General features: G+C 45.1%; 1 protein-coding gene across 2 annotated transcripts in view; it reads right to left on the bottom strand.

The window, feature by feature from the left end:
• GTDC1 (glycosyltransferase like domain containing 1) overlaps window positions 1–27,399 on the bottom strand; it is a 264,439-nt gene that overhangs the window by 35,157 nt on the left and 201,883 nt on the right. The window contains exons 11-12 of one of the 2 annotated variants that reach the window (XM_044303925.1): window positions 20,043–20,121; window positions 450–630 (exon numbers count right to left, since the gene is read on the bottom strand). In XM_044303925.1, the coding sequence (XP_044159860.1) occupies window positions 20,053–20,121 (69 nt within the window). In that variant the 3' untranslated portion in view covers window positions 450–630; window positions 20,043–20,052. Of the gene's footprint in view, window positions 1–449; window positions 631–20,042; window positions 20,122–27,399 lie in introns of those variants that run through there. The other variant, XM_044303926.1, reaches the window with a different exon arrangement.

The following is a 27,399-nucleotide window of genomic DNA, read 5'->3' as shown; positions in this document are numbered from 1 at the left end:
CGTTAAAATCTTCTGACAGAAAAAGAACCTGCTGGAGTTAATCATATCCGGCATAGTTGGATCAATAGGGCCGGAGCACTGGTAGGTGCTATTGACTATAATGGGACTGGGGGGGGGGGGGGTGTGCCTGGCCTGTTTCTGGCATTAGTGCCGAGATTTGACCGGCCAAAAAACAGTGCTTGCAGGGGCTTTTGTCTAGCCGAACTCCTGCAGTATCTGGCTATGCTGGATACGATGAACTCCGGCAGGCTGTTCCCTGGCCGGAAGATTTTAACGCTAGTGTGCAACTAGCCTAATTAACATGACTGGGGTTACACTGCAGTACCATATATGTTATATATAACCAGGAATGTATTAAAGTAGTGCCCTTTATTTGATCAAAAAGGTAAAACACATATCAAAAACAGGGTTATAAAAACCTTAGTCTATTTTGCTTGCACCGCCTCGCTGCGGGTTCGTTTCAGTGTGCCAGCTTCGTCATGCATTCACAGGTGCGCTCAGACGGTATCTCTTTCTCTGGGTAAGTTCATTCAAGACAGGGAGCAGTAGCACTCCGCCACGCAACGTTTCGAGGGACCCCCCTCTTTCTCAAGCGCCATCATCCTCTATGAAGTTTACATTCATTGGTTGCTTAAAAACATAATAATAAACAATGTTGCAATGTTTTATCAAATAAAGGACACTAATATATTCCTGGTTATATATAACATATATGGATTAGGCTACTTTCACACTAGCGTTTTTGCTGGATCCGGCAGGGATCACCAAAAACGCTTCCGCTACTGATAACACAATCATCTGCATCCGTTATGAACGGATCCGATTGTATTATCTTTAACATAGCCAAGACAGATCCACTGAGGTTGTGTCAGAGTTAGGATCCATTCACACGCATCCGCAGTACACCCGGCCGGCACCCCCCATAGAACTGCCTATTCTTGTCCGCAATTGCAGACAAGAATAGCACATGTTCTATTTTTTTCCGGGGCCGCGCTCTGGAAATGCGGATGCGGACAGCACACTGTGTGCTGTCCGCATCCATTCCTGCCACACAGAGAATTAATGGGTCCGCACCTGTTCCGGATATTTGCGGAATGGGTGCGGACACATTCTACGGACGTGTGAATGGACCCTTAGGCCCCCTGCACACGAACGTGTGCTTCCCGTTGCCGTATTGCGGACCGCATTTGCGGATCCGCAATACACAGGTGCCGTTCCGTGGGCATTCCGCATCACGGATGCGGACCCATTCACTTGAATGGGTCAGCAAATCCGGAGATGCGGAATGGTACGGAACGGAACCACTATGGAGTGCTTCCGTGGGGTTTCGTCCCGTACTTCCGTTCCGCAAAAAGATAGGACATGTTCTATCTTTTTGCGGAAAGGCCGCTGTGGCTGTCCTACGGACTGTGTTTGTGCATTGCGGCCCGCATTTTGTGTCAGATCCGTTTGGCTCCGCTTCGTCAGGCGGACACCAAAACGCTGCAGGCAGTATTTTAGTGTCCGCCTCCAGAGCAGAATGGAAACTGATTGGAGGCAAACGGATGCATTCTGAGCGGATCCTTATCTATTCAGAATGCATTAGGGCAAAACTCAATAACGGATCTCAATAACGGAAAATAGAAACGCTAGTGTGAAAGTAGCCATGGACAGTGGGAGTCCAAACACTAGCCACTAATAATCTGCTCTTATGAGCTGCAGTACCAGTCCCATCCACGTGTGGAGGAGGTGCCGTGTCCAGTGCAAGTTCCCCTTCCTCCTGATCATCCTGACCCCCGGCCATCACACCTAGATAATAACTCCCGGGAAATCCCTATCAGTATCAGCATTGTCAGTGCAGAATAATGGAAGGCAGTGAAATCAGCCGCATCCATGGATCTCCCAGGAGGACTGTACACAATGTAGTATTACAAATGATTCCACCTGTACTGCGTGCACAGCACCATCCGCAGCGCGCAGCAAGGTAATCCGCTCTGCATCCAACCTCGTCTGAGCCGGATTATCCCACTGAGGGTCACCAAGCGCCGAGCGGGGGGACAACTGCACAGACCTTCTCTTCCCTTCCCCGACCACCTGAGAACTGCTGCTGATTTCCTTCCCCGGGGACAGGAGACCCCATGTGCAGAGCGAGAGACCACCTCTATATCTCGCAGCATTATTATGAATACTAGAATAAACTGCAGCTGAGATTTGTCCCATGTGCAGCGCAGTCCACGGTGGCGCTCGACAGGACGCGTCTGATGGAAAGATTTTTCTGCAAATGATCACTTTGAGATGCTTTATTGTAGAAGAACTCCATCCATACAATGGAAATCCGGCTTTGGGCAAATTTCAGCTCTCTGGGGTCCCCCCATAAAGACTGGAGGGGGCTGGAGATCAGTTTAGGATCATATTGTGGGATATGCTCCTTCCCTAGCATAGGGAACTGTCTAAAAAACATGACGGCAAGTGTTTTCAGGCTTATATCTCCATTCTCCTTGATGCCCAGAAAGATGGACGCTGGCAGGGATCACCCTCAATCTGCCCCTAAACCAATGGATATCAGCATTATCTTAAAGGGGTGATTTCCAAATCTCCCATAAACCATTTAAAGGGGGCTTCCAACCACATATTTGTTTAAAACAGCTGACCATGGTGTTGAATAAAAAGGTGAATAACTCCAGCGCCGATGCTTCCCCGGTTTCCCGCCAGTCTCTGTTCTTTCTGCCTCAGTGATGAGAGTTCGTCATGACATGTGACCACTGCAGCCAATCACTGGCTTATGTGGTGACATGTCAACATCGCTGAGGTCATTGATTGGCTGTAGTGGTCCTATACTGAGGCTGGCAGAGGACCGGGGAGAATTGGCATGGGAGCAAGCAGGCGAGAGGCAAGGTATTATGAATGTTATTTTACACTATGGTACGAGGTTCATGTGGTTGGAAAATCCCTTTAAAAGTTTTATGTGAGCTTAGAAAAATGTGGCTGCTTTATTTCCTAAACAGCGCCACTCATGTCCATTGGTTGTGTCTGGTATTGCGGCTCACCCCCAATCACTTTAATGCAATACCAAACGTGGTCTATAGAGAAGTGTGGGGCGTCCACGTTTTTTCAGTCTTAGGGTCCATTCACACATCCGCAAAATGGGTCCGGAAAAGATTCATTCATTCATTCAGATTCATTTTCAATGGGGCACTGTGTGCTGTCCGCATCTGCACTTCCGTACCTCATCCGCACTTCCGTTCCGCAAAAAATAGGACATGTCCTATTCTTGTCCGGGTCTGATACGGACAAAAAAAGGCATTTCTATTTAAAGTGCCGGCCATGTGCGGTCCGCAAAACACTTGCGGACGTGTGAATGGACCCTTATACAGATGCTATAATTAACAAAGCGCCAGTGCCTTCTCAAAAAGTTGATAAGTAGGGGTCCCAGGTGTCGGACCCCCATTGATCAGATACTGATGACCAGTCCAGAGGATAGGTGTCACGGCTGAGGATGGGGAAAATCCTCAGCCGTGCGTGGCCAGAAGATGGTCGCTGCTCGACCAGGACGACAGGATTAGGGAGCAGGTCACCTCCTAAAGCGTCCCTAACCTGACCCTAACTCCTAGCTGCATGGGCCGACCTTTAAGGTAGGAGGACCCATGCTCAGGAACCTCAGATCCCTAACTCACCCTCCAACCGGTCCCTGGACTAGGAGTCAGGATAAGACAACCTGTTCCTTCTGGATACGGAGGAACAGGAGTCTCACTGGCCAAGCTGCAAGGAAGGGAGAACAAATACAACTTATGGAAATGGCAGGAACTTGCCACAAACATAACACTCCTGCCACAGACACAAAGCCTGGAACCCATGTGGAAGTACTGCTATCCACAAACAAAAGGACACAGCACACAATTCACATCACACAGGAACACAGGACCATAAGGTGCAATAAAGAAGCAAAAAACCAAACACATCTTCTAGACACCAAACAAGATTATTTTTTGCTATGACCAGAAGGATGGCCCCCACTGGCAGTTGGTAAGTAACGAGGAGGCTGTCTCCAGCAAGCATGGCTGAAGCACCCTCTCTGACTACTGCCTACAACTGAGGCTTTATAGAGCCAAGAGGCCACACCCAACAGTCAGACACACCCCGTGACTCACACACACAGAAAGGGAGTTAACCCTTCCAATACCACAGAAGGGAAAACACAACTTAAAGGGAAAGTGTCCAACTAAGAACACACTGTGACTGTTGCCGCAGGCAACGACATGGGTGGCAATCATGTCCTGAGAGTCAGCCCGAAGGCCGGGACACTGCCACCACATGTACACATACAACCAAACGTTGCCACGGGCAGCCACAGTGAAGGAAAGATGTAAGTGCACACCAAACACAAAACAGAGTGCACAAAGACATACAAAAGAGCATACATACACGCACACAAACTCCAAGGCAACCGCACACATAACTGTTGTCCGCGGCAACCGCACCTGAGGCAAACAGCAAAATGCCTCCAGCTGCGGTTGACACAACAACCCCAAACCGCAGGCAACTGTATGCGGCTCCCAAGGAGTCACGGCCATAAACATGGTCGTGACAATAGGTCATCAGTATTTAAATATTGGAAAACCCTTTTAACTGAAGAGGTCTGTTATTTCATCTTAAAGGGGAATTCCATGATTTTACTATTGCTGGCCTATCCTCTGGTTAGGTCATTAATATTTCATAGGCGGAGGTCCGACACCTGGCACCCCTGACAACTCAACTGTTCTGCGGTAGTTCCGGTGTCAGAAGCTCTGTCCATTGCGTAGTGTACAGAGCTGGTAATTGCAGCATTGCTCCCATTGAAGTGAATGGTAACCAGTTCCTTCCACTATACAATGGATGGAGCTGTGTAGACACAATTCAGCGCCAGTGCTACTCAGGAACAGATGACCGTCAGGGATGCCCGTCTGACCACCACCGATCAGGACTTGGAGGGCTATCCTAAATATAGGCCATTAATTCTGAAATCCCGGAATGGCCCTTTAAAGACGAATGTTGCAATAATAACAGGCACAATTTAGTATCAAGATCTACCACATACATAGGATATAGACACGAGTGCATATGAGACAATATATAAATAATGGGTTATATAAATGTACCCAGGTAATAGATGTCTCATCAACAAGTCAATACAACACAGGATATACATTACGATATATTATATGGTAAATATTCTCATGATGAACCGATGGCGCCCGGCTCCTCCAGTAATGTTCTGCAGAAAGCAGAGCGCACCGGACACAACACATGGACTAACAAACCAGAGAAGCTTGGGCGCAGGTAGTAAACAGCAGCAATTAGAGGAAGGGTTCTCTATAGGTCATGTACTAACACAAGTGCTGAATACATGTAGATATGTATTTATTTAGCATAATAAGAGTAATGTAACACCTAAAAGAAATAACCAGAAAGGTTAATGCAGTCAACTGTCTCCAGAATAACACAAGAGGCTATTATTTCCACTGCCGTACGCGGCCTCCTGAGACAAAGCCTTAGTTACCCATTATAAGGGTGCAGATCTTAGAACAGGCAAGAATATGTAATGCAGAAGAGACTGGCTGGAATAAAGGCTGGAGAAATAACAGCAGCTGGAACAAATAGATGTGTGAATAGCATGGAGTGGTCAGAAATGCCTCCAAAACTAAATTTTTGACCCATCATTACATTTGGCACCCTGTAACATAGATGGATCCCAAGAGTTGGATTACTAGAGCATGGAAGTTTCCCAAGATACCTTCAAAAATGAGAGAAAACCTAATGCGGTAGGTTCCCTCTCTGTTCTCTTTAGTATCTGTTGGCACCACAGCCTGAAGGTTTCTTCTACTTCCCAAATCTTTGATTCTTTTTTGGGGAAATGTATAGTATCACCAATAGGGAATCAACCACACGATATTTGGTAGGCTCTTCATGGGGGTTCTTCATTTTTCTCCTAGCTATTTTGGTACACTCTATAAAAATCACCAGTTAAGTCTTTTTATGATTTCCACTGCAAAGTTTGGGGAAGAAGATGATGTTGCCTCACCCGAGTCAAGTCACGTGTCAGATAGTGTACTTATCTTTTGGACTGAACCTCATTTCTAGATGTGGTTCATCCAATAGACATACATCTACGCTTGGAATTAGGCTGAGACCACGACAGGCATTGATAGAGAACCAAATGTCTTCCACTAAACTGGGCATCTGTTCCAATCAAACTCTTCCACTGCTATGAGACGAGAGGTGCAAACTCCAAGAGCAACGGTTATCAGTTCAAGCTCATCAACATAATCAAAAGTGTGATTTATACCAGTACTTATAATTTTTAGCCCGTAAAAGGGTATTCCTGACATTTATAGTATTTCTTTAAGGCATGCCATAAATATCCGGTAAGTTTGGGTCCTATCTGCCGCTCCTATCTCAAGATCTGTGCCCGTAATGAATGGTCAAGCATGCACAAGGTCACACCACGCATGCCAACCACCCCTCCTGTTCATTGTTATGGGACTTTCAAAAATAGCCGAGCCCTCCTATACCAGTGAATGAGAAGGTGGGAGCCCCATTGTTGAAATAACAGTGGGTCCCAGAGGTGAGTTCAGATGGGAATACCCTTTTAACGCCATTATCCAGCCATGAAAAGAAGTAATGCTCACCTCACCGATCCTCCATTTCTCTGGTTCTGACCCTTACCAGGTTTTCCACTTCCTGCTATCTCTTGACATATTAACTGTTCAATCACTGGGATTCGAGAAGCATCTATGAGGGATAACTATTTTCTGTTACAACATTCTAATTATTTTTTATAATATATTTGTCATGTCTGGACAACCCCTTTAAGTAGCCCTCAAAGGTCACAATTTGAGGATTTCCAAAAAAGAGAACACCTATAGCAATTCCTGACAACATGACCTGTTGGAAGTTGGAACTGGAGCTGAGACCTATACTGCATGATTAGACATTCAGACTATGCATTAAAAATTCTGAGACTGAGTACTGTAAAGCAAAAATCCACCACAGAACACCATTTTTGTTCTATAAGTAGGTCCAAAATTCTGTGTTGATTAATCTCTTAATATATATTTACAGTAGCGTAAATTCAGTTTCTGAGTTGAATGAGAAAACTCAGACTGTGCACTGCCACCACCAGGGGGAGCCCACTGCTTAAAGTTTTATTACTTAGTTTAATGCATCAGTATGCAGTGAGCTCCCTCTAGTGGTGACTGCAGCCAGCTAGATCTTTATCCTCTAGAGGATTTAGAACTTTGTATCCGAAAAACAGAACACTAAATAAGAATAAGCTATAAGAATAAGAATATATTAAGAAATCAATCGGCACAGAACTTTGAACAAAAACATCATAGATAAAAGATGGATTCACTTGAAGCATAATAATAATAATCTATTTCAGATGTAAAGGCTTTGAGCTCACTAATACCATCTGTCTGTGAGATCATACGAAGCACCTCTATCCAACCACTGAACCATGACATCTCGTCTACATGCTAAAGCCAGGACAGGTTCCTGATCCAGAGCAGAGGTCTTTGCAGTCACCTTTCAGCACAGTCCGATACTTAATAGATGTTTATTTGAAGGTGTTTTATTATGATACTGTAACTCATGAATGTTAGTTTCCATAGAGATGAGCGGTGAGTATAGAAATGTTCTAGATTTGTGACACATAATAACATAGCCATAAACTGGACTGCATGCTATGTGTAGATGGACGCCCTGTAAACCTAGCTATCCCCTAGGGACCTGGTTTTTGTGATTTACATAAGAAAATGTCTCATCATCATCGAAGAAAAGAGAAATGCAGGGGCGCTCCCCTAGTATAAAACCTAAGACGGAAAGCTTCCAGTACCTATCCAACAAGGCTCCTTACCAAAATGGAAGACACAGGGCACTGCAGTGGTACCCAAAAAATCCGGAAAGCAGATGATCAGTGGGGGGACCAAGAGTCAGACCTCCACAATCAGATACTGATGAAGAATCCGGAGGATTGGTCATTAATATTCCACTCCTGGAAAACCCTTTTAATACCTTAACCTATATGATGTAACCCTCTCCCTATCCATGGCTCCCACTGTGCATGACCCATAGTGTGAACTAACACATCTTTAGGCAAAAATATATATATATATTTGTCCATGGGTTATGCACACCATGGAGGATTGTGCTGAGCGGCAGTGCCCCACATAATCTATATCCAGAACATTGAAGCCATGTTTTTTACTTCTGCACATTCCCTTTAAATTTGCAAGGTAAGCTTCATTGTATTTAAGCCACTAGGTGGCACTGTAACCACCACATATGAGAAGATCGATATCTATGCCAAAAAGCACATTTGCATGTCACCGGATTAGCAGTGTATGAGGATAAACTCGGCTCCAGATTTTTTGATCATTGCTCGTACTAAAAGATGTCACTGCAGCTTCAATTTGCCGCATGTAGAATGAGGGTATGGATTAATCCTGTTCTAGCTACACTAATTGGTCACGTAAGAACTGAGAAGGACCTATCAAAATAGCACAGGTGTAAAATAGAATCCCTTTGACCACACAAATTAGATGAAACTTGGCATAACCAACCAATTTTAGTGAATAATCTAATGTGTATGTGGGCAGCTCAACACCCCCCATGGTTTTGGACAATATTGGGCATGTAGAAATTAAAGATGCCTGATATTTTATTCTCCAAGGGGAAAAACAATACAAGAATTGTCTTGAAATGGCTCATTGTCTTCTCACCAATGTCTACTGAGCCAAGTGCATCTACTCATGAGATTGGAAGAGAAAGCCATTGGATAAATGAGCTGTTCTGCCATGGCTATGTGGAATACTAAGGTCAATGTCCGAAACCACAGCTAGCAAACTCAAAAAACTGCTTTCAGTCTTTCTTAACCAATTAGGTTTGTAGGAAGCTAAGGATACCCCTTAGGTTCTTCACTAAAGCCTACCACAAGGAAGGATGGACTTGGCTGCTAGGGCCCCAGGTTATGCCTGAGGAGTAAAGTAGCAGAAAACTGGTGAAAGCTCGCTAGAAACAGATCTTCCAGAATAACCAATAACCAGGAGACAAGCAGGGGCAGACTCAGATCTAATAGAGACAAATAAAGTCAAACAGCCAATGCGAAGAAATTAGCCACAGTCAAGATATCGGGAGAATCAGTAGAGGTCAATTCAGCAGACAGCGGGTTAACCCTGAAAACAAGCCACAGTCAGAATACCAGGAGAACCAAAGGAAGTCAAATCAACATACAAGGGGTTAAATTAGAAAGCAAGTCAAGGTCAATACACAGGGGATTAACAAGCAGATCTTGAATTGAGATATAAAGCACCGAAGTAGAAACAGAGCCAGGACACTTTATGCAATCACAGGCAGCTGGCAATGACCAAAAAGCAGACTTAAATAGGTTTTCCAAGATTTTACTACTGATGACCTATCCTCTGGATTGGACCCCCACCGATCAGATACAGATGACCTATCCATCATTATTAAAATCTCGTAAAACCCTTTTAAATCCCATGCCTACCTCTGGGATTTTATTCCAAACCAGGAACCTGATAGGTCGACCAATCAAGGCTTGGCTAGTCAGCGTGGCAACCCTCCCAACACAGTCATGCACAGTATCTTGGCTGAGTAGACTCCTGGCACTAAAGGGGATATTTACTAAAGATTTTTACACCACTATTAAGGCACAAAAAAGTCAAAAACTATAGTACATGGCATAGTTGCACCATACTTTGCAAATTCTTGAGCTTCTTACCCATTTTCTGAAGGAGGGGGACTGAGACTGGTTGGCATAGATATGAGTTTCTGGAGCACGGAGTGCCAGTGATGCACCTAATTAATTAAAGGGCACCTGCCTCTTAATAAATTAGATGCATCTTACTCCAGTGGGGACGCCAGTCTTGATAAATGTCATCCTATGAGTGAGGCCATACTTAGAATGCAATAATATTAGGTTTGGAATAAACCTCAAACCACTCGCCACATGATAACTCAGGGGTGACAGAATTGGCCCCATTTGCCCAATGCTCCATATCCCATTCACAGGGATCCAAGGTCAAAAGTCTCTTACGGCAAAGTAGGTAAAAAAAAATCCATATTAGAGAGAATAATTGGGGCAGAATGTTGCGGTTCTGAGCAGATTCAGGTCTTAAAGAGGACCCATCACCTCTCCTGACATGTCTGGTTTAGTAAATACTGGTATTCCCCATGAAATAACCATTCCGGAGCACCTTCTATATATTGGAAAGTATCTCTAATACAAGATAGAAATGAAAAAAAAAAAATTGAGAAAGTTCTGTCCCTTTAAGAGAAACTTTTTTGTGGTTTTCTTTTTATTGTCTTGATGCTAAAGTTGTAACTTTTGCCCAAATTCCTTAAGAAATGTCACATCCAACATATTGCAGCATGTTTAAATAGAACAGAATATGAACATAAGCTTGGAAATCAGATAATGAAAACAGGCTGTCGGCTGATAATTCTTTATTTCAACAGGATGTTAAATTAATGGCCCATTACTGTGAATAATGACATGTCCTGAAATAGTAGATTTTATAGACCTGTTTATTGAGTAAACTTAAGGCGCACCCATGTCCGAGCTGTGTTCAAAAAGTCTGGACGATTAATGCTTCTTCTTATATTTGGCCACTAGGGGCACTGTTCCACTTTTGAAAACATGTTGAAATTTAAGGGATCTTACCCCTATATTTTTCTGATTCCATTTACCTATTATAACTATTAAAGATGCATTCCACCAGTTAAAGGGCATCTGTCAGCAGTTTTGTACCTATGACACTGGCTGACCTGTTACATGTGCACTTGGCAGCTGAAGGCATCTGTGTTGGTCCCATGTTCATATGTGTCCGCATTGCCAAGAAAAATAAAGTTTTAATATATGCAAATGAGCCTATAGGAGCAACAAGGGCGTTACCATTACACCTAGAGGCTCTGGTCTCTCTGCAACTGCCGAGCCCTCTGCTCTTTAACAAGACCAGGCAGTGAAAACATCATCACACCTGGCCTTGTCAATCAAAGTGCAGAGGGCGTGACAGTTGCAGAGAATGCAAAGCCTCTAGGTGTAATGGTAACGCCCCCGTTGCTCCTAGAGGCTCATTTGCATATATTAAAACATCATTTTTCTCAGCAATGCGGAGCTGACTGCTTACATAGTAATTCCATATTAGCCCATTACTGTCTGTATTTGTGACATTAGCTGTGGGGCAATGCTAAAACTATCAGCACTCTATAGTCTGCTGAAGGATCCTCAAGGAAACCACAAATACTTAAAGAGGTTATCCAATGATTAATAATAAAAAAAAAATATATGAAAATCATAGAACCAGCCCTGTACCTCACATGGATCCAGAGATCTGCCCATTCATTGCTCCAAATGCTCTGCTAAATTTATTTAAATCTGGCAGCTCAGGGGGCGTGTCCTTTCTAATGCAGCTCAGGGGGCGTGTCCTTTCTCTTGCAGCTCAGGGAGCGTGTCCTTTCTCTTGCAGCTCAGGGAGCGTGTCCTTTCTCTTGCAGCTCAGGGAGCGTGTCCTTTCTCTTGCAGCTCAGGGAGCGTGTCCTTTCTCTTGCAGCTCAGGGAGCGTGTCCTTTCTCTTGCAGCTCAGGGAGCGTGTCCTTTCTCTTGCAGCTCAGGGAGCGTGTCCTTTCTAATGCAGCTCAGGGAGCGTGTCCTTTCTAATGCAGCTCAGGGAGCGTGTCCTTTCTAATGCAGCTCAGGGAGCGTGTCCTTTCTAATGCAGCTCAGGGAGCGTGTCCTTTCTCTTGCAGCTCAGGGAGCGTGTCCTTTCTCTTGCAGCTCAAGGAGCGTGTCCTTTCTCTTGCAACTCAGGGAGCGTGTCCTTTCTCTTGCAGCTCAGGGAGCGTGTCCTTTCTAATGCAGCTGGTGGCAGTTGAAGGATGGAACTGATCATCTGCTTCCATCTCAGTGAGCAGGACAGAGAAATAAGAAAAAGAACAAACAGCAGGTGGCGCTATACAGCTAGATTTCATTGAATAACTCCGTAGCTATAAAATACATTTTTAATTACCTGCAATTACAAACATATTCAGATCCAGATGTTCGTTAGAAAACTGGAATATTATTCGTGGGACAAACTCTTTAAGTAAGATTGCAGTGAAATATAAAACATTCATTATGGAACTGCTAGTTAAGCAATTCCCTTAAAGACTGTGCAAAGTGGACTGTCTCTTTAAGAAATGATTGGTAGTGTCCATTGTTTGGAGAATATTTTGATACCAGGAGCGGTGACCAAAGGCATAATGTAAAGCTCCTGGGCCCATATGCAGAATCCCCGCTCTTATTTGGTAGTGTGAGCACTGGGCCTCTCCAGCCTCTGCAGAACTACAAATCCAAGCATGCTCCTGACATTGCATGACCTGTTAAGCACCAAAGCCCACCTGCTCTCTTCGTCTGCAGTGGACTTCAACCTCTAGCTCTCCAGCTATTGCTAAACTACAACTCCCAGCATGCTCCAAGAGTTTATAATCAAAATGCATAAGTCAAACAGTTTCTTGCAGTCGTCTCCTTGTGAAGTGGGAGAGACCTGAAAAAAGTCTGTGCATGGCAGAGAGCCAGTCTCCTGTGTAGCGGGCAAAAATTCCTGCCACCACAACTACCCCACTGGTGTCAGGGCCGCTGGGAATTGTAGTTTTGCAGCAGTTAAGACTTCTATCACACGCGTGATCTCCTCGGACCGCTCACATATCCATTGACTTTAATGTGTGTATCCACACAGGAGTGGTATTCCACGTGGGTCTGTGGTGGCACCCCGGAAGCATGTCCTATTTAGGCCTCATGCACACGACCGGTTTTTTTTTAAGGTCCGCAAAAACGGGGTCCGTAGGTCCGTGATCCGTGACCGTTTTTTCGTCCGTGGGTCTTCCTTGTTTTTTGGAGGATCCACGGACATGAAAAATGAAAAAAAAATCTAAGTCAAGTTTGCCATTGAAATGATAGGAAAAAACGGACACGGATCACGGACACGGATCACAATTTTGTGTGCATCCGTGATTTTTCACGGACCCATTGACTTGAATGGATCCGTGAACCGTTGGCCGTGAAAAAAATAGGACAGGTCATATTTTTTTCACAGCCGGGAAACACGGATCACGGATGCGGCTGCCAAACGGTGCATTTTCCGATTTTTCCACGGACCCATTGAAAGTTAATGGGTCCGCGAAAAAAAACGGAAAATGGCACAACGGCCACGGATGCACACAACGGTCGTGTGCATGAGGCCTTAGTCTGTGATTACGGATCCCTCAGGCACGTTACGGGTGGGTCTACGGGTCCATGAAAACCACAAACGCAACACGATGGCCACATGTCTTTGGTCCGTGGTTGTCACAAATCATTGTGCTAGGAGATGCTCTGGAAACTTCACGGATGAACCACGCTGACCAGCTTGTCACAGATGTCATCATGGACGTGTAAGAGGCCTTAGAGTGCCACAGATTAAAGAGGTTGTCCGGCTTTTATTATCGATGCCCTATCGTCAGGATAGGTAATCAATATCAGGTCGGGGGGGGGGGGGGACTCCCAGCAGCTCCGCCGATCACCTGCATGAGGAGACCACGCGTGTGGTGCACACGTGCCGTGTCCTGTCTATCTTCCTGCTCACCGCTGCTGTCTATGGCAAAGCAGCGGTGAATAGCAAGAGAGCGGGGAGACGGCACGTGTGCACTATGCGCGCCGTCTCCTCATACAGCTGATCGGCACCCGGCACCCTCGCCTATCCTGAGGATTGGTCATCGATATTAAAAGCCTGGAAAACCCCTTTAAGGTCCACTGGTGTATGGGGAATGCAAAGGTAGCAGTTACCTGGCATGCTGGGAGTTGTAGTTGTGCACAGCTGAAGAGCCACAGCTCGGGGGCCCCGCAGCCTCATTACTCCACCCCTGGTCTTCACTATGGGTAGGGTCCTACCTGAAAAAAAGCCAATAGTTAAGCTTTTTACAAATGACTTGCAAATAAATTAGTGGCATGTTTGACCAAAGCAGCCTGAAAAGTACACACATTTCCCAATGCATCATACTTATAAACAGATGGTATTTGGCCTCCCTCCTATTCTCGACATTTGGAATTTCTAAACTATGTGAATGAAACAATAATATTTTATAAACATACAGGGAAGGATTTCGCTCACTGCTTTGTTAACACAGAAATTATACAATGCTGACATTTATTTAAATCTGATAAAATAAACAAATGTGTTGCATTAAAATAAAACAAACTGTAAAATCAACAAAGAAAAGTCCACGTTATTACCGATAGAGCTGTCTGTCGTGTGCGGGGAGCCAGGCTTAAGCAGATTATTATGTACCATGGGAATGCAGCGGGGGACAGGCTGCTTTAAAGGGGAATGCATCATATTTATTGTCAGAGGTTAGAGTCAGACTGGGAGGCGATTGTAATAGTCCGGGCTGCAAAAAATGAACACAATGATGCTTAGTCAATCTGATAGTTATCAACATGTCACCACGGTGGCCTGCCGTGAAGCTTGTCATCTGACTTACTGTCACATCACCATAATGTCCTCGGGGACATGACTTTCACCATGAAAATAAATTTGCACCAAAGAGGGCACACCCTCTGTATACAGGACATATGTGTGTTTATATTTTAACCCCTTAGCTCATAACTATGCACATATACATGACTGTCATTAACGGGTTGTATGGAGCGAGTTTATACATTGTGCTCATTCCATACATGGCACCTGCTGGCAGGGACCGCGATCAGTGATGACGCCGATCCCAGTCATTTAACCTCCATTTGTTTTCATCTGAGGGGTTAGGCAGAGGGAGGAGGCTCCTTCTGTCCTCCGCTCAGAGTCCTCATATGAAATTATGGGGCTCCGATTGGTCGTCATGACAGTCTGGGTCCTTGTGGAGGTCCCCCGGCCTGTCATGGCTAAGGCCTCATGCACACATAATTATGCACATGTATATGACTGTCACTAACGGGTTGTATGGAGCGAGTTTACACATTGTGTTCACTCCATACATGGCACCCGTTGGCAGTGACCACCAGGTTCCCAGGCCTGTCATGGCTAAGGCCTCATGCACACAAATGTATTTTCTTTCCGTGTCCGTTCCGTTTTTGTTTTTTTTGCAGACCGTATACGGAACCATTCATTTCAATGGGTCTACAAAAAAAAACGGAAGTTACTCCGTGTGCATTCAGTTTCCGTATGTCTGTATTTCCGTTCCGCAAAAAAATAGAACAGCTCCTACTATTGTCCGCCTCACGGACAAGGATAGTACTGTTGTCACGAAGGAAGGGATAAGTGCAGCCCTAATATAAACCCGCACCTCTATCCCTACCTACTTGCACGGCGCGTCCTACTCAACGGCGTACAACTTGGAGATAGTCCCTAACTTAGATAAGTGCAGGGGCCTAAGTAAAACGTAAACAGAGTCAAGGAAGCAAGGTCAAGCCAGGAGGTCACACAGGTACACAAGGAGAAATCACAAATACAAGGTCAAATACAATCCAAAGTCAAAATCCAAGAGGTTAAGTCAATACCAGGGAGGTCACAGGGTCAAGATAAAAAAAACAAGCCGAGGTCAAAGTACACACAAGAGATCCAATTCAAGAGAACGCTGGCGAGGGTAGCAAAGACCATTTACAGGCAACCTGTGGCCACCAGGCTGCCTGTTTAAATAGCAGAACAAGTGGGTCACATGATGTGGCCAGCGTCACGTGACCCAAGTCCAGCCAAAACCATCTGAGCGCCGATAAATTGAGATCAGTGCTCAGTACCTCTTTCAGCTAGGAGGATGCAGGCCATGCTGAGGAGGCGTGAGCGGCCGTGTCCTCCCCGCCCGCTGGTCCCCTTGGAGACGTTGCCGCAGGTCGCGTCCTCGCTCCTGCACAGATCCGGGATGCCGGCGGCGCTGGCATCGCCGGCTCTCCGTTACAGTACCCCCCCTTCCACGAGGGGCCACCGGACCCATAATTACTGGAGCGGGTTTTTCCGGGTGAGTAAAATGGAATCTTCTCACTAGCTTTGCAGCATGCATCTTACTAGCCGGCACCCAAAACCGCTCCTCAGGACCAAAGCCCTTCCAATGGACCAAATATTCCTTCCGGACCTTTCTTGCATCAATAATCCTAGAGATCTCGAATTCTGGTTGACTGACCACCTCCACTGGTGGTGGATCTTCCTGTGAAGGGGATACAGGCGACACATACTTTTTAAGTAAAGACTTGTGAAAAGCATTGTGGATACGAAAGGAGCCGGGTAATCTTAACTTAAAAGATACAGGATTAATAATGCCCACAATCTCATGAACCAATGAACCGTGGTGCAAACTTATTCGAAGGTACCTTCAAAGACAAAAATTATTGGTGGACAACCATACTTTATCACCCAACCCAAAATCTACTCCTTGAGAGCGCTTTTTATCTGCGTTACTTTTCTGAAGCTCCTGGGCTTTTCTCAGGTTTGACTGAACCTGGACCCAGACTGTGCACAGTTCTCTAGCCATTACATCAGCCTCTGGAATTTGCGAAGAGGACGGTGAAAACGAACTAAATCACGGATGAAAACAAAGATTACAGTAAAAAGGAGACATACCAATAAATTAATTCATCTGTTTGTTAATGGCGAATTCAGCCAGAGGCAGATGTTTCACCCAGAGCTGTCGGTTATCAGAGACATAGCACCTTAAATACTGCTCTAGAGACTGGTTCAAACGTTCAGTTTGACCGTTGGTTTCTGAATGAAAGGCCGAAGAAAAAGACAAAGAGATGTTACATTTACGACAAAAAGCCCTCCAAAACCTTGAAACAAACTGGACACCTCTATCCGAAATCACATTCTCTGGGATTCTGTGTAAACGTATAACATGATCAACAAACAGGGAAGCCAGAGTCTTGCATTAGGCAATTTTGAGAGAGGAATGTAGTGTACCATTTTACTAAATCTGTCCACCACCATCCACACAACTGACTTACCCTCAGAAATCAGTAAGTCGGTGATAAAATCCATGGGACCACGGTCTATTCGGGATGGGCAGTGGTGGTAACTCACCCTCAGGACGGGACCTAGGAGTCTTGGACCTGGCACAAACCTCACATGCGGAAACATATGATTGGACTTCTCTAGGCCATAAATTAAACCTGGTAACAAGTTCCTTGGTGGCATTAATACCCGGATGTCCACTAAAAACAGAGTTGTGACACTCACCCAACAGTCGGAGACGTAATTGACCAGGGACAAATAATTTATCACTAGAAGATTGTACCGGAGCCAAGTCTTGTCCCGTAGAAATTTCAGTCCTCAAATCAGCGGAGAACGAAGCCACAATGACTCCTGCTGGCAATATAGGTTCAGGTGGAGTGTCAGGAGGTTGGAAAGCACAGAAACACTTCGGGACAGGGCATCAGCTTTAATATTTTTACTTCCTGGCCTGAAGGTTATAGAGAAATTAAAATGTGTAAAGAACAATGCCCATCTAGCCTGTCTGGGATTGAAATGTTTAGCAGACTCCAAAACATGCGATTTTTAGGAGAGAACTTACGAGAGAAAAATGCACACGGTCTCAGGTTCGTGAAAGTTGATGACACCTGGGAGAGTACTGCTCCTACCCCATCCGCAGAGGCGTCGACCTCGACCACAAAAGGCTTCTCTTGGTCAGGTTGGACCAAAATAGGAGCGTTAACAAAACATCTCTTGAGTGTTTCAAAAGCCTTAGTGGCTTTGGGAGACCAATTCACTAAATCCGCTCCCTTTCTAGTTAGGTCAGTGAGAGGCTTAACGACAACTGAAATTTTTTAAATCCATTTCCGGTAGTAATTGGAAAAAACGTTGCAATGCTTTCAGAGAGAGGAGGGCCTCACCCATTCCAGAATTGCCTGCACCTTCCCTGGATCCATCTTAAAGGATTTTGGAGTGAGAACATACCCCAAAAACTAAATTTCCTGTACCCCAAAAATACATTTTTCACCTATAGCAAATACTTGGTTTTCTCGAAGAACCTCTAGTAACTGTCTAGTGTGGCTAACATGAGAATCCCAATCGGGTGAATAAATCAAAATATCGTCTAAATAAACGATCAAGAATTTTCCAATAAATGGCCAGAAAATATAATTGACAAAATTCTAGAAAATCGCTGGGGTATTGCTTAAACCAAATGGCATCACTAGATATTCATGATGACCCTCAGGGGTATTAAAAGCAGTTTTCCACTCATCCCCCTCCTTGATGCGAATGACCTCCCCTGAGGTCGAGTTTAGTGAACCATTGGGCTCCAAGGACCTGATTAAACAGGTCTGGAATCAACGGCAAAGGGTATTGATTTTTGACAGCAATTTAGTTTAACTCTCGATAATCAATACAAGGTCTGAATCCACCATCTTTTTTTTCAACAAAGAAAAATCCTGCCCCCATAGGGGAAACCGAAGGTCAAATATGACCTTTTTGTAAACTTTCCTTCAGATAGTCCCTCATAGACCTCTGTTCAGGGCCAGGGAGGTCACAGGGTCAATGTCAAAGTACATACAAAAGATCCAATTCAAGAGAACGCTAGTGAGGGTAGCAAAGACCATTCACAGGCAACCTGTGGCCACCAGGCTGCCTGTTTAAATAGCAGAACAAGTGGGTCACATGACGAGGCCAGCATCACATGACCCAAGTCCAGCCAAAACTGATAAATTGCGATCAGCGCTCAGTACGCAGCCGTGTCCTCCCTGCTCCCTGGAGACGAGGACGCAGTCCGCGTCCTCGCTCCTGCACAGACGCAGGATGCCGGCGGCACCGCAAGAAGGAAGCGCGTTGCAGGCTCCCTATTACAACTATTCTATTAGGGGCCAGCTGTTCTGTTCCGCAAAATATGGAATGCACACGGACGTCATCTGTATTTTTTGCGGACCGCAAAATACATACGGTCGTGTGCATGAGGCCTAACTGCCCAAGGCATGGTTTCTCAGACCGCCTGTCAGTTTCTCCTGTAGACTGCAATAGTATTTTATTGCAGTCTATGGGATAGGAAATGAAATGCTCAAGTCTCCTAAGAGGACTAAAAGTTACTATGTAGAAAAGAAGTTTAAAAAGGAGTGCTGCCTTTTCTTTGGATATACTATATATAAATATATATAGTTCTCCAAAAAATCGGCAGCACTGCAGTGTATTGAAGGTGAAAGACCCGCTTTATTGCCCCTCTGCAAAGTTTCAACTGCTCATTGCAGTCTTTATCAAGCATACAAAATAGTGCCAACACATCCACATTTATACCCACAATACCTTGTGAGCCAATTAGTGATAATTATACAATCAAGTAGAAAAACATATAATATAAAGTACATAATCAAGCCAGTGATCAAGAGTCCTTCTATGCAACTTATAAAGCCATGATTGCAAATAGTTAAAAATCGCATATTTCATTGTGTATTCAAATAAAGTGCTACAGCGCATAAATTGATCAAAGTGATCACATGTGTGTGAAATCAATCATTAGTGAATAGCCAATCGGCCGCATAGACTATAGAAAAACTACTTACACAGCAATGTAATCGGATGGCGCCAACCCCAGCGTCCCATGTCTGCCAATGCGCATGTCCGGTAACCAGGACACCAGTATACACTAAGTCACGTGACCCGTCACCTGACCACACGTGATCAGTGACGCGGATCGCAAGGCGTGAACAGGTAACCGGCCTACACCATTGGTGCACGTGACGTGCCAGAAACGGCACCCGCGTCATCAAGTCACAGAATCACATGACCACATTACGTGAGCCGGTACCGCCGGGGACAGACATGGAGGTGGATTTGAAAATCACCTATGGGGCATGAGAAGATTGTCTGGTATAATGATACCAAATAATGAATCTACTAAAGAAAGGATATCAAGGTGTAAAGTACGGTCAGCACCAAACACCATCAGGACCAAGGTCCACCCCATTGCCCCTCATCTTTAGACCATAAGTAAAAACCTTCCAACCATGACTTATCCACAGTACGATTATCTTAATCATAGATTTATTAAAAACAATTCCAATCATGCTCCCAAGTACGAACCTATTAGACTCTATATATGGCCGCCATCATTTTCCACTGCTGTGATGAGCTTGAAAAGATCAATCAGATCTGATAAAATCTGAAATAAAAGAGAAAATGATAAATATACATAAATTGTTTGACACCATAGGTGATCACAACATCAGAGCACAGAATAACGCTGGGTTCAGACCTGAGCGTACTTGAACGTACGCTCTGTATGCGCGATTGTACCGGCGTTTGCAATCGCGCATACAGAGACAAGCGAACGCCCATTGTCGCGCGTTCCCGCTGAAGTCTATGTACGGGAATGTGCGACATTACGCCCCAAAGAAGCTCTTGTACTTCTTGGGGCGTCGGGCGTTTTACAGCGCGATCGTACGCGCTGTAAAACGCTCAGGTGAGAACCATTCCCATAGGGAATCATTGGTTCTTGCCTGTTGAGCGTTTTACAGCGCGTAGAAAACGCTCAGGTCTGAACCCAGCCTAAGGGAGACAATCCCACAGGGTAAAGGATCCCATTAACATCAGATTATATTCCATTTGAACTCAACATTCAGACCCCGGAGTTTGAGGGTCTGGAGACGATGTATCCATCGCAATTCCCTCTGTTTGAGGGTCAGTGTACGGTCACCACCCCGTCTGGCCCTAGGGACTTGATCAATAATCATACATTTTAACGCTCTTTCAGCGTGCCACATTCAACAAAATGTTTGGGGACTGGCAAAACCGTTCTTTTCCGCCTGATTGTAAAACGGTGATTATTCAATCGTGTTTTCATGTCACATGTAGTCTCCCCCACATAGAGGAGGTCACATGGACATTGGAGTACATATATAACAAAAGTACTGTCACATGTCAGGAAATGGCATATTATATTCCTGTCACTGGGTTCCCCTTCAAAATATAGGGACAATTCACACGTCAGACAAGGGAAACAACCCGTTTTCCTAGGACCTAAAAAAATCTGCACCTTACTTTTATCTAAAAAATAAATAAACGTAACAGTCATCGTTAAAATACCAAAATAGTTTTCCTGTGGGGTGAATATTTTATTGGAGAAAAAAAAAAAAAAATTCACCATTTTTTGATCATCTTGTCTCCCCACCCCAAAAAATTGACAAAAGAGTGATCAAAAAGTCAAATGTACCCCAAAATGGTACCAATTAAAATTACAGTTTGCCCTTCAAATAAAAACAAGCCCCCACAGAGCTCTGTAAATGGAAATATAAAAAAGTTACCGTACATGTATCAGAAAACGGTGATGCTAAGAAAATTCTTTAAATAAGTAAAAAATGTATATAAAACTATACAAATTTGATATAGCTGTAACTGTCCTGACCTGCGGAATAAGGCCTTCATGTCATTTTTACTGCACAGCAAGCGTCGTAATATGAAAACCCAAAAACTTCTGTAGAATAAAGATTTTTTTCCAGTTTTCCAATACAAAATATAACAAATTAAATGGTACCATTACAAAATACAACTTGTCCAATGAAAAATAAGCCTGCATGGCTATGTGAACAAAATATTGTAATAGTTGAGTCTCTTGGAAAGTAGAAAAGAAAAAACGCAAAAACGGAAAAAGGGTACTTAAAGTGTTAAGTATTATTTATTTTTTAATACTGTGCATTCAGGTCTTTTTATCAGTAAGGATAACTGGTGGTTATTGGTTCCAAGGTCAGCTCCAAATTGTCCTCTGCTAGACCTTAGGCCTCTTTCACACGGGCGTCATGTTTTTTGGCCCGGATAAAAGGCGGGTGCGTTGCGGCAAAATGCACGATTTTTCCACCTGAGTGCAAAACATTGTAATGCGTTTTGCACGCGCGTGAGAAAAATCGGCATGTTTAGTACCCAAACCTGAACTTCTTCACAGATGTTCGGGTTTGGGTCAGGTGTTCTGTAGATTGTATTATTTCCCCTTATAACATGGTTATAAAGGAAAATAATAGCATTCTGGATACAGAATGCATAGTACAATAGCGCTGGAGGGGTTAAAAATAAATAAATAAATAATTCACGCAGCCCGATTCACTTCTATGGGGCCTGCGTTGCGTGGAAAACGCACAAAGAGGAGCATGCTGCGATTTTCACGCAACGCACAAGTGATGCGTGAAAATAACCGCTCATGTGCACAGCCCCATAGAAATAAATGGGTCCGGATTCAGTGCGGGTGCAATGCGCGCGTGCAGAAATCTCGCCCGTCTGAAAGAGACCTTAGTGCTCTGTTTTATAAAGAGCACATTAATGTCTTAGAGCTTGGTGCACCAGTCCAACTCAAGGAATCTGTCACGTGCCTTTCTAATATGTCACCAAGATGGCTGATTTCTCATTATATATATATTATATTTTTTAAAGAAAATTGGAGCAAATGGGCCAGATGTCTACACAACAGAAGTTCAGTCAATGTTAGGCTAGGTCTAGGTTTGCAATGTCATGCCGCTACACGACAACTAATGAAAGGTTGAGAATCCCTAGCTTAGGGGCTCTTTACACAAGACTTTAGCACATGGTACAAGATGATATGATGATGAAATGTAACATTCTAAGCAATGGATGATAGAATAGAATATGGACATTGTTTGGAAAATTGAAAACGAAGATGTCTAGGATTTTAATATATGACTTTCCACTAGTGTTGATTGAGCACCAAAGTGCTTAGGTGCTCTGGCCGAACACATTAGGATGCTCCGATGCACGGTAGAGCACCCGAGTATAATGTAAGTCAATGGGAGAACCCGAGCATTAAACCAGGCACCCCCTGCTCTGAAAATGGGAGGGTGTCTGGTTCACAACCTGTATATCACATAAAGGAGGGCCTCATTCACATTGTGGTATAATTGTTCAGGTAGTGGGACTCCTACACTCATAAAGCCTATGCACTAAGAAAGGACTGCCAAAAAATTACAAGGAAACGGAAATCCAATACACCCTTTATTACACATAAAGGAGGGCATCATATACAGCCTTGAAAAAAATTATGATTGATGGCCTGCTGGTGACCCTCAAAAACATTTGGAGTGAAGGCCTGCTGATCTGACCATCTAAAACATTATGGGCGAGGGTCTGCTGCCGCTTTGGTGACTCTAGTTAACCTGGGGTCGATCGCACGTCCCCATGACGGCGACGAGCCATTCGGATGTCTGCCCTATCAACCTTCGATGTTATTTTCAGCCTAAACCATGTAGACCAGGGGTAACGGGGGAATCATGGTTCGATTTCGGAGAGGAAGCCTGAGAAACAGCTATGGCTACCACATCCAAGCAAGGCAGAATGCATGCAAAATAGCTATTAGGCATAATTAGGAGAGGGCCTGCAGGTGAGCTGACCCTGTAAAAGATTGTAGGTGAAGGCCTGCTGGTGACCCTCAAAAACATTTGGAGCAAGATCCTGCTGATCTGAACATCTAAAACATTATGGGCGAGGATCTGCTGACGCTTTGGTGACTCTAGATAACCTGGGGCCGATCGCACGTCCCTGTGACGGTGATGATCCATTCAGATGTCTGCCCTATCAACTTTCGATGTTATTTTTAGCCCAAACCATGTAGACCACAGGTAACGGGGAATCATGGTTCGAGTCCGCAGACGGAGCCTGAGAAACAGCTACAGCTACCACATCCAAGCAAGGCAGCTTGTGCGCAAATTACCTATTAGGTATAATTAGGTGAGGGCCCGCAGGTGAGCTGACTATGTAAAAGATTTTAGGTGCAGGCCTGCAGGTGAGCTATGTAAAAGATTATAGGTGCAGGCCTGCTGGTGAGCTGACCCTGTAAAAAATTATTCGCGCTGAGAAGACGAACTGAGGGTGGTCTGGCTATCACCCTGTGTAATGTCTTCCCCCATTTCCACCTCTTCCACATGCAAAGCGTCGGCCTTAATTGTGAGCAGTGAGCGTTTGAGTAGACTCAGAAGTGGGATGGTTACTCTGATAATAGAGTTATCACCGCTCACCATCTGTGTTGATTCCTCAAAGTTTCTTAAAACCTCACAGAAGTCAGACATCAATGCCCACTCCTCGCTTGTGAAGAGCGGAAGCTGACTGGAAAGGCGACGACCATGTTGCAGCTGGTATTCTACTACTGCCCTCTGCTGCTCACAAAGCCTGGCCAACATGTGGAACGTCGAGTTCCAGCGCGTGCTCACGTCGCACAACAGCCGATGAGCTGGCAATATCAAGAGCTGCTGCAGCGTTGGGCAAATTGGGGTAGGTTTTCAGAAACCGCTGAACCACTAAGTTTAAGACGTGGGCTAGGCATAGGATGTGTTGGTGTTTTTTTTGCAACGAACCTGGGGGTCATAATTGCAGTTTGATAAACAATGTTATATATTCTCTATTGTGTTACCTCACTGCATATACATCAGTACTAAACCCACTTGTATTTTGCAAGTTCATTTTATGTCTCTATTCACATCAAGTGGGTTTTGGGTGCTTTTTTTTGTTTTTTTTTTGTTATGTTGTTCTCATTTTACAATGAACCTGGGGGTTATGATTGCGGTTTGATAACCAATGTTAACATATGTCCTATTGTGTTACCTTACTGCATACACACCAGTTTTAAACCCACATGTGATTTTGGAACAGGTGGCTTGAAGCTGGAGGGATGATTTTGTTCTTACCTCCCCACCGCCCACTTCCTGTAGGAGTGGAGTTATTGGGGGATCTTTACATTCTCTCATTCCAGCATCAATCTGAGTTACGACTAAGGACTAGGGATCGACCGATTATCGGTTTTACCGATATTATCGGCCGATATTGAGGATTTTGACCGTTATCGATATCGGCATTTATTTTGCCGATATTCCGATAACTTATTGGGAACACAGATCGCGCTGCTGTCAGCGCTCTCCGTGTTCCCTCAGCAGCACAGGGGGAAGGAAGCAGTGTCTCCCTCCCCCCTGTGCTGCTGCCGCTGCCGCCAATGAGAGGAGGGAGGACAAGAGGGGCTGTGGCCACTGCGCCACCAGTGAAGAGAAATCTCTCATTCATTGATATACAGGAGGCGGGAGCTGCAGAATCACATAGCCGGCTCCTGACCTCTATGACAAGCAGCTGCGATCTGCGGTAGTTAACCCCTCAGGTGCTGCAGATCGCAGCTAACGCTCATGGAGGTCGGGATTCGGCTATGTGATCCTGCAGCCAGCTCCCGCCTCCTGTATATGAAATAATGAGAGATTTCTCTTCATTGGTGGCGCAGTGCGCCCCCCCCCAGTATTAATCATTAATTGCGCAGTGAGCCCCCCACCCCAGTATTAACAACATTGGTGGCACAGTGCGCCCCCCCACCCAAGCCCCCCAGTATTAATCATTGGTGGCAGTGGCCACAGGGTCCCCTCTCCCCTCCTCCTCCGATCGGAGCCCCAGCAGTGTAAGCCTGGGGCTCCGATCGGTTACCATGGCAGCCAGGACGCTATTGAAGCCCTGGCTGCCATGGTAAGCTCCATGCTGCTGTGTGCACAAAGCAAAGAGCAGCAGGGACAGTGTGAGCTCCTATTCACCCTGATCAGGCTGAATAGGACAAGGGTTTTAGTCCCTAAGGGGGCTAAAAGTTAGCAAAAAAATAAAAAATATTTAAGTATAAATGAAAAAGAAAGATAAAAAAAGAAAAAAGAAAAAATACACGTTAACAATAAACATTCATTTTCAGGAGGAATTTTTTATTTTTTTCAAAAATGAAAATTCACATAATTTCTGTATAAATTATTGCCTATCGGCCTAAAAATTACCGGTATCGGCCCTAAAAAAAACAATATCGGTCGATCCCTACTAAGGACACTGGTCCGAAACGCGTCAACAACCGCATGTTGTAAGGATTTGCATGTACATGGATTTATGTTACATTAATAAAGAGGAAGTTTCTACTGAAAAGTATCACAGTGCCGAAAACTTTCTTCTCATAGGCATGGAATGTGTCTGAGCTTGCCGAACTCCAAAGCCGTCGCATCACCTTGCTGCTGGCTTATTAAAGACCGGATTTTTTTTACCACCGGAAGAGTGCTGTGGATTTCTTTATTTTATCTACGTTATGCTGGGACCCATGGCCAGGATCCCCATCTGCGAGCATCATTACCCTTTTTAATGGCTTTTTCTCCATGTGGGGAGTTGTAGTGCTGCTTATTATTCTATTAGTCGAACTCCAAAGCCGCCACCAAGTTACGGCCATTATCAGACACAACCATGCCTGGTTCTAGGTTGAGTGGCGAGAGCCACAGCTCAGTCTGGTCCCTTATACCCTGCCACAGCTCTGCAGCGGTGTGCTGTTTGTCACCTAAGCAGATCAGCTTCAGCACAGCCTGTTGCTGCTTCCCCACTGCAGTGCTACACTGCTTCCAGCTACTGACTGATGTCTGACTGGTGCTGCACGCGGATAAATCGGAGGTGGAAGTGGAGAAGGAGAAGTGGGGGTTGGAGCCAGTAATATACTGTAGCTGATGGCAGAAACCCTGATTGACGTAGTGTCCTCAATCCTTGGCGTCGATAGAACCTGTGCCATTCCAGGGTATGACTCGTTTCCGGCCTCCACAACATTAACCTAGTGTGCTGTCGGGGAAATGTAGCATCCCTGGCCGAATGCACTTGTCTATATGTCCGTGGTTAAGTGGACCTTCCCAGTAACTGCGTTGGTCAGGACACGTGTGATGTTACGGGACACACCTTGAAAAATAGTGGCGGCTGGGGAATGCGTAACGCGGGACGGCCGCCGACATGAGGCTGCAGAAGGCCTCAGTGTCCAGAAGCCTAAATGGAAACATTTCCAGTGCCAGTAATTTGGAAAGCTGCGGATTTAGGTGGGTGGCTAGGTATTTGCACTTGCGTCAAAATGCCTGGGGTAAGGACATTTGTACGCTGTGCTGGGACATGGAAGTGGATGTGGTTACTGATGGTGCTTGCGAAGGTCCAGATGCAGGGTGGGAGGCATCCGGGCCTGCGCATTCGACAGGGGATTGGCCAGCACGTAACACAGGGGAAGAGGAGGCAGACACAGATTGTGGACCCAGGCGTTTGACCCACCAATTACAGTGTTTTGATGCCATGTGACTGATCATGCTGGTGGTGGTGAGGTTGCTAGTGTTCATGCCCCTGCTCATTTTTGTATGACACAGGCTGCAAATTACAATTCTTTTGTCGTCCGCACTTTCCTCAAAAAAGTGCCAGACTGCGGAACACCTACCCCTTGGCAAGGGAGATTTCCGCAACGGGGTGCTCCAGGGAACAGTTGCGGGCCTGTTTGGTGTGGCCCGCCTTCTCCCTTTTGCCACTCCACTGCCTCTTCCAGTCTGTTGCAGTGCAGCAGATCCCTCCCCCTCTGTACTGCTGTCCTCGCTCAGCTTTTGACCTTCCCAGGTTGGGTCAGTAACTTCATCGTCCACCACCTCCT

The sequence above is a fragment of the Bufo gargarizans genome, chromosome 8 (genome assembly GCF_014858855.1).
Source record: "Bufo gargarizans isolate SCDJY-AF-19 chromosome 8, ASM1485885v1, whole genome shotgun sequence".
Lineage (NCBI taxonomy): Eukaryota > Metazoa > Chordata > Amphibia > Anura > Bufonidae > Bufo > Bufo gargarizans.
Note: the sequence above shows the minus strand (reverse complement) of the source record. Positions and strands in the feature narration are given on the sequence as shown.